The 13648-nt window shown below is 38.0% G+C and overlaps 1 protein-coding gene across 3 annotated transcripts in view; it reads left to right on the top strand.

Annotated features, from left to right (window-relative positions):
* Positions 1-13648, top strand: part of LRRIQ1 (leucine rich repeats and IQ motif containing 1) — a 157636-nt gene that overhangs the window by 110613 nt on the left and 33375 nt on the right. For all 3 annotated transcript variants that reach the window (XM_061639640.1, XM_061639639.1, XM_061639641.1), the window contains exon 23: positions 4075-4176. In XM_061639640.1, the coding sequence (XP_061495624.1) occupies positions 4075-4176 (102 nt within the window). The remainder of the gene's footprint in view (positions 1-4074; positions 4177-13648) is intronic.

Raw genomic sequence — 13648 nt, 5'->3', positions numbered from 1 at the left:
CAATAACATGGTGGCATATAAACTGTACGCAGGGTTTCTTACACCAAAGTGGTTTCTGTGTAGGACATTCCTCTTATGTGAATAAGATCTCTTTCAAGGGCTTCTGCAAAGTCTGGGATGTAGAAGCTAGTTTTAGATTTCTCTGTTTTTCAAATATATATATTTTATTTATTAGATTTATATCCTGCCCTTCCAGTAGGGGTTTAGGGAGGCATATACACCTCCTTTCAGTAATATAGCAATATAGGAACAGAAATATCATCTTTTTTAGACCTAGTTTACTATTCCATTCTCTGTGGTACAATGCAAAATAGGGCCTTCTAAACGGCTTCCTCATTGATAAGTTTAAGGCAGCCGCAGTGGTAGATAAATAACTGATTTTCCTGCTTTTTTCTTATTTGTTTAAAGGTGTTACTCTGTGCTATAATTGTGTTGTAATGCTGGTTTTAATGTAGTTGTTTTTAATAGTCTGAATTGAGGTTAATTTGATGGTAAGACAGGATATATTTAAAACGTACGGAAGTAATGGGAACTCTAGAAAAAGCGTGCCATTGTTTGATTCTGCACTGAATGCCACACTGACATTCCCCATACTTCTCTCTGTCCATTGTCCTGCTCACACTCAAAGCCACATGTGGCCTGAACCATAAGTCATGTCCTGATAGGCTGTGCAGTAACTCTAGTAGGGGCAGCATTTCTTTCCCTGCTATGCACCTCAGAGCAGCACAATACAAAGAGGAACAGCAACAGATGATTATTGTCCTCATGTCCTGATTGTGAACTTCCCAGAGGCCACAGTAGGAAACAGAATGCTGGACTTGATGGGCCCTAGGATTGATCCAGCAAGACTCTTGTTATGCTCTTAAGAGCAAAATGGCAATAAGGTCAGTGGGTAATTTCCACCAGCCATACAAGCTGCTTGCTTCCATAAGAACTGGTTCTAGGAGGTGAGTTGGGGAAAGGGAAAAAAAATTATGGGGAATATGGCTCAGTGGCAGAGCATTTACTTTCCATGCAGCAGGTCCCTGGCTCAATCCCTGGCATCTACAGATAGGGCTGGGAAAGAACCTTTTCTAAAATCCGGGAAAGCTACTGCCAGCCAGTGTAGCCAATGAGCTAGATGGACCAATGGTCTGACTCGGTATAAGGCACCTTCCTATGTTTTTAATGTTTGGTTATGAAGGAGCTACAGGTTTCATCATTTTCTGCAATCCACCAAATTTGCCTGGCAGTTTGAAGCCTGGCAGACCAATATTTAAACTGAATCATGGCCAAAGTTTGTTGACATCTGCTAGATCATCTCTTTGGAAAGCATTTCTCCATTAGAGGCAAAACATTACTGAGTGACACTATAGAGTGGTTATCTAGGTATATATTTTATTTGTTTACTTATTTATTGTTTGGTTTTATCCCGCCCTTCTTCCCAGCAGAAGCTACATTTCTATTAAAAAGAAGGTGACCCAGGCTATTTGCATGTCTGTATTCTTTTACCAAGTCTGTCTGTGTTGGTGTCTGAACATTTGCATGAAGGAAAATTAGGTTCTGACAAGTACCCAAGTCTTGTGGCTTTTATCAAAATGAAGGGCTCAGAATTAGCTTTCCATATATGTTGTGCTATAGACAACCACTGTCTGAATACTTTGCTGGACCAATGCTGCCAGGTAATGGTTCAGAGGGCTGTTCTGCTTTAATCCATTATAGTTATGAATGCTTGTTCAAGCAGTTAAATAAGTTGTGACCACAGTTTAACCATACCAAATGTGTGCTGTGATTTATTCATCTACTGTGTCCACACCAACTACTTTTCTCTAATATGAGATAATAGGAAAAGTGTGGGCACGATACCAGAACATTTTGCAGCCAAGGAGAACTGGCAAAATATCAAAGATATCCAAGTATAAAGAATACACAACCTTAATTAAGCAGTAGTCCATAATGTATCACTTTCTGATTCTGAAGTGTTCTTAGCCATGGCTTGACAAGATAGGAACTATGTTTCTCATTTTACCTTGATTTTTGTGGATTTAATTTTTAGGCTCTTAAAGAGACAGTCCAAACCCCTGGCTGGCAATAGCGGGGTATGATGGAGTGGCACAGCCACCACTGCATCAACAGCCCTTCCACTCACAGTAGCTAAGGTGGAATGTGGGGAGAATGAAAAAATGTCACTTTGCTGCACCACCACCCAGGCTGGTGCAGTGAAGAAGCCCAGATGGAGCCCATTGCTTTCTTGTGCCTACCCCCCATCCCATTTTGGGGGTTTCTGCTGGCTACTGTCAATGGAGGCTGGTGGAGCAGGGCTGGACAGAGAAACGACTCCCCTCCATCCAAATGCTCTCCAGTAAAACAATTTGCAGATTTAATTGTTCCATAAATCCCAAAGACTGTTTCTTCTCCCTTCTCCTACTCTACTGAACTGTTGTTCCTGCTGGTGTATGGTAGCTAGATGATAAGGACAGGCCACATTTGCCAGTAGCAGAGCACATAAATAGTCCCTACTTCAGTATATCCAGTGAAGAGATCCTGGATGGCAAGATTGGAAAAGAGATTTGCCTGAGATCTGGAAAGCTGAATTGAAAGTACTGGCTAGTTAAACCAATAGTCTATACCAATTTAATACAGCTCTTTATATCCTTGCAATCTTTATAGTGCCGTTAAGAAATGTAAATTTTGATGAAAGAGTAGGGAGGCTTGAACACACAACAGAGAGCAAAAAGTGCTATAAAAAGATCAGCAAATTGTTCACTAATATGGACTGTACTGCACATATACTAACCTAAGTCATAGGGCTGCTGTTAATTTATATATTGCTTGTAGTCTTACATTGCTGTTCTAACCCCACCCCTTTTTAGAACCAAGCCCATTGATCTTTAATTGCACATCATCCAAAAACAGTGCTTACAATTATAGTCAAAATCACATACAATTCCCATTTCTCTTGTAAGCACATAATTTAATAAAATACATATTTGATCCTCATAAAAGTGAAGCCATAGAAATAAAGCCATAGATAACTTGGGATAGTTCTGCTTATTTCAGTAAAACTAAGGTCCTTACAGGTACTGATCAAATGGGAAAAGACCCATACAGCTGGTCCCACCCACATGACTATTCACAAACACAGTACTGAACCATGGGTAAGCCTTTTCCATACCACTGGGTTTGTGTGTGTGAAGAGAGCTTAATAAATTTAATGAAGACACACCATAGCCCTTATCCAGATGTCCTTGTTCATAGTAGTGAGCTAAATGTACAGTGCTGTGAATGAAAATCTCCCACTTCCAAACAGATGGTTGGTCCTGAAATATTTGATAGCACAGATCACCTGTTGAGATGGGAGGCAGGAAGTGGAATTAGTCACCCTCTCACAAGCAGCAGATAGCACTGACCATCTGTTCAGTGCTTCCCACTCTCCAGGTACCAAATGCAGTAGGAGTTTTGTTTTTTCCCAAGGGGATGGATGTTGTGGATGTAACACCTTTTTAAAATGTGCAAGGGAATATAGAATGATGATAAACTATAGAAGCCGGTTTTCATAGGCTGTGTATTTGGCGAGTAATCTGTTCTGTACAGGACACATTCTCGTAAATATTTAATTTATTACAGTTCTTCTTTAGGTTTAGCAACAGATAATAAGATACTTATCATTTTCAATTTTGCAATAGATACCTTTATTCAGCATTCTCAGCAGTCTCATCTGGTTTGCCTAATTACAGGATGTATATAGTCTGTGTCTATTTTTCCCCAATAGAAAATGCAGTCTCCAACTACAAGATTCAAATATTACTTCAAAAATACATATTTTAATTGGCATTTTCCTTTACAGTGATAACTGGCCCATAGTATAATTGGGCCATGAAATAATTGTTTAAGATATGTCATTTAAATCGAAGTGCTTTCTTTTTTTGTCCTTTTCGCTCTTTAATGTTAGAAATAGTATATTTTTCCTTGCTAAGGTAAAACCTACCTAGATCTTCTGTTTCTCTTAATAAATGGTTAAAAGGCAAATACTTCTTTTAGGGAATGAGTGAGCAAGATCTGACCTTTTGATTTTAACTTGTTCTTGTCGTCTAGACCCAGCTGTGCGCCTGGCGTTGTTCAAAAACAATGAAAATAAACATCCCCCTGTGAAACCACCAAAGAAGGCACAGACTGAAAAAACTGGTTACTTTGAAGGTATGCAAAGGAGTTTCATTTTATGTTTATCTTTTTTCTCAGATGTTCCAAAATTATGAAAATGATTCAGATGTGTGGATCAATTTCCTTACGATACTTTGCTTTGGGTTAACAGTGACAAAAACGTTCATGAAGTTAAATCCAAATCTGTTGGTCTCCCTCTCTGGCACACATACACACACACACACACATGCAGAGCACCTAGGCCAGAATTCTAAACTCTAGTGTCTCTGAGAGCTTAACAAAGTGATATCTTCATAGAAAATATATTTCCTTTATTTCTTGAATGTTTGGAATCACAGGAGGCAGGGTGGAATTTAACATCTACAGCAAGTACACATATGTTACCTGTTAAAAGAGTTGCTAGTTTTGAAAGGGGATGCCCTAGGAAGTGAAACAATTAGAACTTTTTTTAGTTTAAAACTGGAATATATCACAGTAGTGAAAAAGTATAAGGAATGAGCTAAATATATAGTATGTTTCTTGACTGGTCCTTGTCATTTTGACTGAGAGAATTATCAGTGTTGAAATGAATCCAGGCTCAATAAAGAAGATAAATAATATGTACAAAATTTATCTGACAAACGATATGTGTTCCTTTGATGTATTAATAATCATATATGGCTAACTTGTTTGGTTGTTTTCATATTACTAATATTTTTATTTCGTATTTTCAGGGTTAACATATTCTGCTTCTAGTAGTAGATATAATCTGTAGCAGAAAAAATAAAATTGCATATATACTGAAAAGCCCACTGATTGGAACGGATTTAAATTAAATTAAATTGAGATTTATAATGTGCCAGAATAATTATTCTGAGCTGACATCCAGTTCCAGGTTCCCTTTTGATTCATTATTTCAGATTTTGTGGGATGATAATAGCAAAACGCAGGAGGAGAATAAAGACAGCTAGGCAGGCATATTTATCCAGAACTGCTTAAATACAGTGTGTGATTTATTTAGTTATTTATTGTCTTCCATAGATATTACATTTTCCTGACTTTTAGCTCAAATAAATATCCAAAGAATTAATTGTAAACTTGTTGCTTTAAAATTGAAAATTTGTTGTCTCTTCATGATAGTTTCCCGTATAATTGTATGATTATTGTTCCAAAGAGGAAAGCATTAATTGTCTTTGTTTCTATAAGATGATGCTTGTTTTCCTAGACAAGGCACAAGAGAATAGTAAAAAAGCAAATTCATAAGTATCTTTCTATACCAAGAACACAGGAAAGAAAGAGATGAAGGAGGTATCCATGGCCCTTAATTCCACATGGTTCTTGTGCATGTGCAGAGTTTTAAGCATGAAGAATTAGCAATACCAATGCAGCAAAGTCAATATAATCTTTTGTTATACTGGATAGAAGTGTTTTTACATCCTTTTTGTCTAGAACATGCTCATATCATTGCCGTTTTTGGCACATTGTTATATAATTTATATAGTAAATTGTGATTTATATAGGAAATTTTATAGTAAGCAAGCATAATATAAGTAAAATGTATTGTTCTTAATGCTTTTAAAGATCAGGCTTCATTTCTACAATTGCTTTAGAAAAGGTTTCCAGCTGAAAAGTTGTGCTCTAGATCGAATCGCTTATTCATTTTTTTTAAAAGAAAGTGTTGTCCAAACAGTGATGAAGAGATTTTTTTTTGTAATGGATAGAAGGGACCAACAAGTCACCAAAATGAAATTTATACTGGTCACATTACATGGCCCATGCTTTTTCACGAAAATGGCCATAATGTCACAATACCACTGAATTCTACAGATTATGGATAAGATGCTTTACCATGATTTCATAACACTCTTGCACTTGCAAAAACAAAAGTTATCAAATATTGGATCAAATAGCAATTTAATCATAATTAAAAAAGAAAGAAAGAAATTATATGTCTTTGACGGACTCCAGTGTTATATAAACATATGAAATTGTGTTAAGGATTAATGGGTGAGATCCAATGTCATGCCAGCAGATGCAATGGGACTTCCTCTCCTCATCTCTGTAGTCCCTTGAGTCCAGAGGGTACCGCAATACTCTGCATGCATGGGAGATGCAGGTGAGAAAAGACAAAAAATAAGTCGCGCTTATGCAAGTAAACGTTTGTTACACAAGAGAGATACCATAATAGGACATCACCCATTGTTTATAGAAGAGCGGTACAACTATATGGGGATGGTGTTTAGGGTCTCAATGGTGCCCAGTGTTCATTTCTATGAGGTCTCATATACACTTGACACATTACATATGGGCAACAATTCAAAATTTTCTGAAGTTTTGATTTTTTAAAGTGAATGGCTAATACCTCCCTACCTTAACTGTGCCATCAATATGAAGTAGCTATTGTGTTCTTAAAAGAGATTTTTTTTATCATATTACAGTTATTTTGATGCCTCTAATACCTAGGAAGTAAAATGGTCATTTTGCTGCATTCACTTTATCATGGATTTAACTGACCCCGATGCCATTGTAATAAAATACTTAATTCAAGTTTGAACTGCCGCATGGTAAAAAAAAAAACTTGGTTTCTGAGAACAATGCTTGTGGCTTAACAATTGGTGCTACAGTGCTGGAAAATGCAAATAAAGCCTGAGGTAGAGCAATAGTTCCAAGATTTGATAGACCTGCAAAGTGTGGTTTATATTAAAAGAAGTTGCCTTGAGAAGTTCCATGACGTGTGACAGGAGCTTATAGACAAGGACTAAGAGAGGTGCATACATCAGACTCTGGCAGACTCGGGGCATCCTTAGCTTATCATCTTTCCCTGCTCTGAGTTATCTTCCGTTTTCTCCTCCTCCTCCTCCTCCTCCTCCTCCTCCTCCTCCTCTGCTTATTCTTTTTCTTCTACCCTGGCTTTTCTTAGGGTTGAGTAAATTGGGAAATGTGGTTGGAGTTGATGGTACGTTTGGGAATGGGACAGGCAATTACAGGCCAGTTGCTTGTATTATTTAGATACTGGTCTGATTCACATATAACACTAAGCCAAGCCAATGCTAATCATAAACAAGTGAAAGTGTGAGTACTCCAAGGAAAAATAATGGCTGCTTCATTCCTCCCCAAGGTCTGCTGCTGCCACACTACCATTGTATAGCTTAGCATTGTGCCAGAACACAGGATTGTGGTTTGTCTTGCTCTAGTCAAACCATGAGCTGTAATTCTTGGCTTACCATTCATGGTTTGTCTGGAGAAGATTTTCCTGGGTTTGGATGTCACTAAGCCAGACCATGGCATAGCTCCAGACAGCGTGGCAGCAGCAAGACCAGGGGGGGAATGAAGTGGCAGCAATTTCTCCACTCAGCACCTACACGCTCACTCATTCATCCACACTTAACTGTGGTTGGGCCAAGTGTTACTTGTGAATAGGGCCACTGTTTTCCTTAGGCAAAGCAACAGAAAGCTTATTTCTGAAGCACTTATTATTATTATTATTTAAAATATTTATACCCCGCCCTTTCTCAAAAGACTCAGGGCGGCTTACAATTAAAACGTAATTAGACTAAAAACCAAAACAATTAAATCAAACAAGAATACAATTAAACAGTTAAAAGTACATTAAATCCTGAATAGATTAAAAATGATAAACATTATTAATTAAAAGCCCGTCTAAACAAAACAGTCTTCAACTGGGTACGAAAAGACAATAACGAGGGAGCCGTACGAACCTCATTGGGGAGAGAGTTCCATAATCTAGGGACAGCCACTGAGAAGGCCCTATGCTGTGTCTGCGCAAGAAAAACTTGCGAAGAAGATGGAATAGAAAGAAGAGTCTCACCAGATGATCTCAAAGGCCGAGCAGGTTCATAAGGGGAGATACGATCTAACAGATAGCCTGGACCTAAGCCGTATAGGGCTTTATAGGTCAAAACCAGCACTTTGAATTGTGCCCAGAAACAAATTGGCAGCCAGTGGAGCTGGTACAATAGAGGGGTTGTGCGTTCTCTAAGTCCAGCACCAGTTAACATTCTGGCTGCAGCTCTTTGTACCAATTTAAGTTTCCGAGCAGTCTTCAAAGGCAGCCCCACGTAGAGCGCGTTACAGTAGTCTAATCGGGATGTAACTAGTGCATGTGTCACCATAGTCAAGTCTGACAAATCAAGGAATGGGCGCAGCTGGCGTATCAATCTTAATTGAGCAAAAGCACTCCCTGCTACAGCAGAGGCCTGTGCCTCCAGGCTCAAAGCCGAGTCTAGAAGTACTCCCAAGCTGCGGACCTGTGATTTCAGGGGGAGTGTAACCCCATCTCTGTCTCCTCTTTTTCTTTCAGAGGTTATAGTGGTGACCAGAGATAAGGCATTCTGGGTGTGACATTTTGGGATGCCTGCCTCAGGCAGGCTTGTCTAACACTGGATCTAGTATGTTGCTGTTAGCAGATGAAGATCTTTTTATTCACCCAGGCATTCTAGATCAGTGTTCTGTATTAGTTTTTATATTTATTTATTTATTTTATTATTTCTTACATTTATATCCCACTTTTCCTCCAAGGAGCTCAAGATGGTGTACATGGTTCTCCTCTCCCTATTTTATCCTCACAACAACCCTGTGAGGTAGGTTAGTCTGAAAGATGGTGATAGGCCCAAGGCCACCCAGTGGGTTTCATAGCTGAGTGGGGATTTTGTATTTTGTATAATATATTCCTGTAACTTGTCTGTAACTGGCTATGGTAGTTCTGGTTTGTTAATAGCTAGATATAAATTAATAAAATATATTTCAAAAAAACCTTCTTCAAAATAGGTGGGATTGGAGACACTGTGGAAAGACACAATCTGGAAAGGCCAACTCCTTTATTATAGGAGAATATATGGAATAAGAAGTGGCACAAGTTAAGAGGGAAAATTTCACAACTTTGGGGTCAGTTGCCATCCATCAGCTTGGGAGGACTAATTATTTAAGAATACTTGTTCTGTATATAATGTCGACTACATGTTTGATAATTGTGTGTGTGAGTGTGTGTGTGTGTACACATGCATTATATATGTAATTGGACATTAATGGCAGTGAATATGAAAATGTACCACAAATATATCATGTATAGCATCTTTTGTACCTTTGTTAGAATGGGGAGCATAATACTCATAATGAGAAACACATTGCAACCAACTTTGGTATATGGTGTTTCTCAAGGATCAATTTTGTCCCCATGTTCAACATCTACACAGAACCACTGTAAGATGTATTCCAAGGGTTTGGAGTGTATTGCCTCAATATACTGATGACATATAGCTCTGTTTTTCCTTTTCCTCTAATACAAAGGAAGCTGTTAAATTTCTTAACTGGTGACGGGGGGTGGTAATGGGCTGGATGAGAGCTAACAAATTGAAGTTCAGTCCAAAGAAGACAGATGTGCTCCTGATCAGGAGGGAGATGCTCTGGAATAGGGAGTAAGTCTGTTTTGGATAGGGTTGTACTCGCCATGAAAAATCAGGTTTGCAGCTTGGGAATGCTCCAGGTTTGAGTTTTACATCTGAATGACTAGTGGGCAGCTGTAGCCAAAAGTGCCTTTGTTCAGCTTAGGCTGATGCACCAATTTCACCTGTTCCTGAAGAAGTCAGACCTAGCTGAAGATGAAATATTGCAAAAGACCATGCATGATATTCTGAGCTCCATGGAGGTGGGTAGGATAAAATTGTAATAAGTAAACAAGTTGATATTTCTGTAGTCACACCTGCAATGCCAATATTTCAATCATCATTGCTTTTAAGTCAAGCTATGCAAATATTCAGTCTCTGGATCAGACAATGTAATGGTTTTCCTGGATGACCACAGCTTGCTTGGAATTCTGAGAATTTCAACACTGATATTTTTAAAATGTGTAAAGTGCTAATTATTGCACTGTCTTCCATAAGCAGCCTTCTGCTTGCATGTGGTTTGTAGGATTACTTCTGCAGAACCACTGTATTACTTTACAATTCTACCAATTGTTAAGTAATACAGTTAAGTAATACAATTGTTAAGTAATACAACTCCTTGGCAAACAGGTATGTGTCTGGCTTTTTAGACAGAAGTACCATCCATGGTTTGTATTACCAGTGATAAAATGTTGCAGAGAAGTCCCTAGTACATCTGCCTCACATGATCTTCAGTATAACAAGAGAGAGACTCAAGACTTGAAGCAGAAACATTGTGATCTGAGGCTAGGATCTAGTCTAGTAGGCAATCCAGGACAGTGGGTACTTAGAACTCAGATCTTTCTTCAGGAACAGAAGGCACTAGAGACATACCATACCAGGCCCTTGTGACTGGCCTTTACATTGGACAGGCTGAGTGTGAATACCAGAAGGGTTGACTTGCCCTCGCCTGGTCAACAGAGCTGAACCTTCCACCTGCTAAATGTATTTCTTATTTTTGCTTCATTCTTTAACTCGGATGAAAGTAACTTGTGCCCTTAAAAATATTTTTTGCATATTTTATAACATCTTAAAGAAGCTAGGCCACTTTCCCTAACATGTTTCTGTACTATAAGCAAGTCTTTACTTGAGCCAATGCTTTCTGGACCTTTTTAATGCCACAGTTCAGCTCTGCAACATGTGAATATACCTTTGAAAATGTTGAGCTAGACTTCCTCTTATCTCTGAGAAAGCAAAACCAATCCCAACATATATCAGATAAGTCAGATCCACCCTTTCATTTCATAAACCAGTTTCAGTTGCTCTTGAATTTAGGGCTCCAGACTATCTTCTTCTCTATTGGTTGATGCAACGATTTTAAGCACTCTTATTCTGATGTATTTATGATCCACACCTTGGGTTGGATTTACAATATGAAATCTTATCAGTATATCTGGATTTTTTTTCTGTCTTTTGTTTGAGGTTAAGTCATCAGTGCAGCCCTCCAGTTTTTCTGAGTTCCATTTTGGGGTGTAAATAAGTGTAAGGGCCGTTTATTATTGACAATAAAAGAAAGCTATGGTTGATTTTCAAAATATGGAATGACAGAAAGTATTAGTAGTTTAGATTTTACATTATGTTTGGATGTTATTTATTTAGTTTTATAATATATGAGAGCCCCAGTAGCACATATTCAGGTGATTTGAAACTAATATTTAGCCATATTAGATTGTGTGCGGTATGTATCACTTCATTTATAAATGTATCATTAATATCACTTCAAAGAGCAAATAAAGATATTAGGTTGTATCCAACTAAGTTCTACTCACAGTTGACCCATTCATCCTACATTAATCTTATCCATTAATTTCAGTGGGTCTACTTAGTATGCCTGGCATTGGATACAACCCATTATGCCTACTTGTAGTATTGTCTTCAAGCATTAATAACTAGATTTCCTAAACAATTATACGATTGAATTCATAATTTATTCCAAAAACAGAGCTTGTTTATGAATCTTCAGAATCTAATTTTATTAGAGATGATTCACAAAAACTAAACTTAGCTACTGAAAACTGCAAGAAAATGCATTCTTTGCTGACTCCAAACGTGTGTACCAAATTACATGAAACTGGCCTTTATAATATTGCTTTGGTTAATATGACAGCATTTCTATAAAACCTAAAGTCTCTGCCTCAAAATGTGATGAAATGTGTTTTTTTAAAACGTTCCAAGACAGAAGGGAATCTTTTGCTCAAGAATCACAGTCCTGTAGCTTTGTTTCTTATTATCTAGTGTGAGCTCACACAACAGAGCCCTGAACATTGGAATATTTTCTCATTTTAAGGAATTAATGGCTCTCCACCAGCCCTTTAACATGTAAAATGAGTAAGTTACTTGTGTCCAGTACATCCAAAAAGAGCCAGGATAAAATAAACACAAGGAGTTAGATATCTTGGAAAAAATCTGTCATGGGTTTGGGTTAATCATCTCCAGAAGAAATTCAACTTGATGCCTGAAATGTAAGACTTCTTGGAGAACACAGCAAAGCCTGAGGCAGTGTTGATCTGAAGGAGTGCTCTCCATGGGTCAGAGCTGCTTTGCTGGCAGAGTGCAAACCCAGTTCACAACAGCAGTGGTCTAAAAAGCTGCAGACAGCAGGGCCCATACAGTGCACACATTGGAGCTTCAGTTACATAGTTGAAGTTGTCCTCTTTCTCATTGTTTAAAATAAAATTTTAAATGTAGATCTGTGCCTGATTTTCTAATCTGGTCATGAATGAGAGAGAGAGAGAGAGAGAGAGAGAGAGAGAGAGAGATGGATTAAAACAGCAGTGTAGCTTCAGCATCAGGTTAAAAGTCAAGTAATGAAATATCTTCATGACTTTTCATGGTGATAGTGTAATACTGTATTGTGGTTAGAGTAAAAGTTATTTTAATTATTGCTCTAATATATGCCTTATGCCTTCACGTGCTAATTATGTGTCATGAACCAGATTATGGTCTGAAGGCACATAGGGCCAGCTCCCTGCTGAAGCTAAGCAGGGTCAGGTCTGGTCAGTGCCTGGATGGGAGACCACCTGGGAACCAAATGTAAGCCGCCTTGGGTTTCAATCATGAAAAGAAAGGCAGGGTATCAATATAATAATAATAATGCTTCTTAAGGTCTGGTTTAAACAAAATTAATGTCCTTTCACTCACTCTTCTATGCAGAGTGATCATATATCTACCATTGTTGGAAGGAAAATTGGTCAGTTCTTGTTTGGTAATATTAGGGGTTTTGGCTTTTAAATTCAAAACCAGAAGAAATTCGCCCTCTATGGCTCCTTCCTATAATGACACAAAAGTACTTCTATATTTCAAAACATGGGCGGACACATGCAGCCTGTTTATTTTCATGTTTACGGGAATGTATAAATTCAAGGGGTCTTACTCTCTCAAGTAAAAGTGATTAGAATTTCAGGCTACTTATCAAAAAAGCCAAAGGCGGTGTTCACATGTTCCTTTCTACGTTACATTCTCAGACACTAGACTTGGAGAATGCTCACACCCCTTAATTTATAATGTGGGACTTGGTTTTCTGATGCATGAGAGACATAAAGATGGTACCTCTCATTGTCTCATCATCAGCAAAATGGTGGGTGGGAGAATTCAGAAGATCAGTTAAATTAGCCTTTCTAACTTAATTGTATTAGCATATTATCACTCAATCAAGCTATGACAAAGGCTGCTATCAAGTGCAGTAATGCCCATTGAATTCAGTGGAACCCGATTTCAAGTAAATATACATAGAGAGAATCAGACTGTAAGTCATAATATTGATTACCTAGCATTGGTAGTTAAACTCAGGTGACTCATATTCATGCAGGAGGACTTTTTTTAAAAAAAAATCACCTCATATTCAGTGACTGATAATTGTATACTTTAGTTGGCCATTTGCTTCAAAACGAAATGCCCCCCCCCCCGTGCCTGTTGTCATCAAAATATATAACACCTGTTGCTGGGGAAAACCATGTACTGAGATTCTCAATTCAAGGTTAAGTTCATGGAGAGTACAATTATTTCTCCTACTTAACTACTGTGGTGCAAAGTCTTTTTGCAATAACAGCTACTGCAGAATCCTATGAAAAATAAGTAGAGCACATCTA

The sequence above is a fragment of the Rhineura floridana genome, chromosome 8, assembly GCF_030035675.1.
Source record: "Rhineura floridana isolate rRhiFlo1 chromosome 8, rRhiFlo1.hap2, whole genome shotgun sequence".
In the NCBI taxonomy this organism is placed as follows: Eukaryota; Metazoa; Chordata; class Lepidosauria; order Squamata; family Rhineuridae; genus Rhineura; species Rhineura floridana.
The sequence above is the reverse complement of the archived record's forward strand: the minus strand, read 5'-3'. Positions and strand labels throughout refer to the sequence as shown.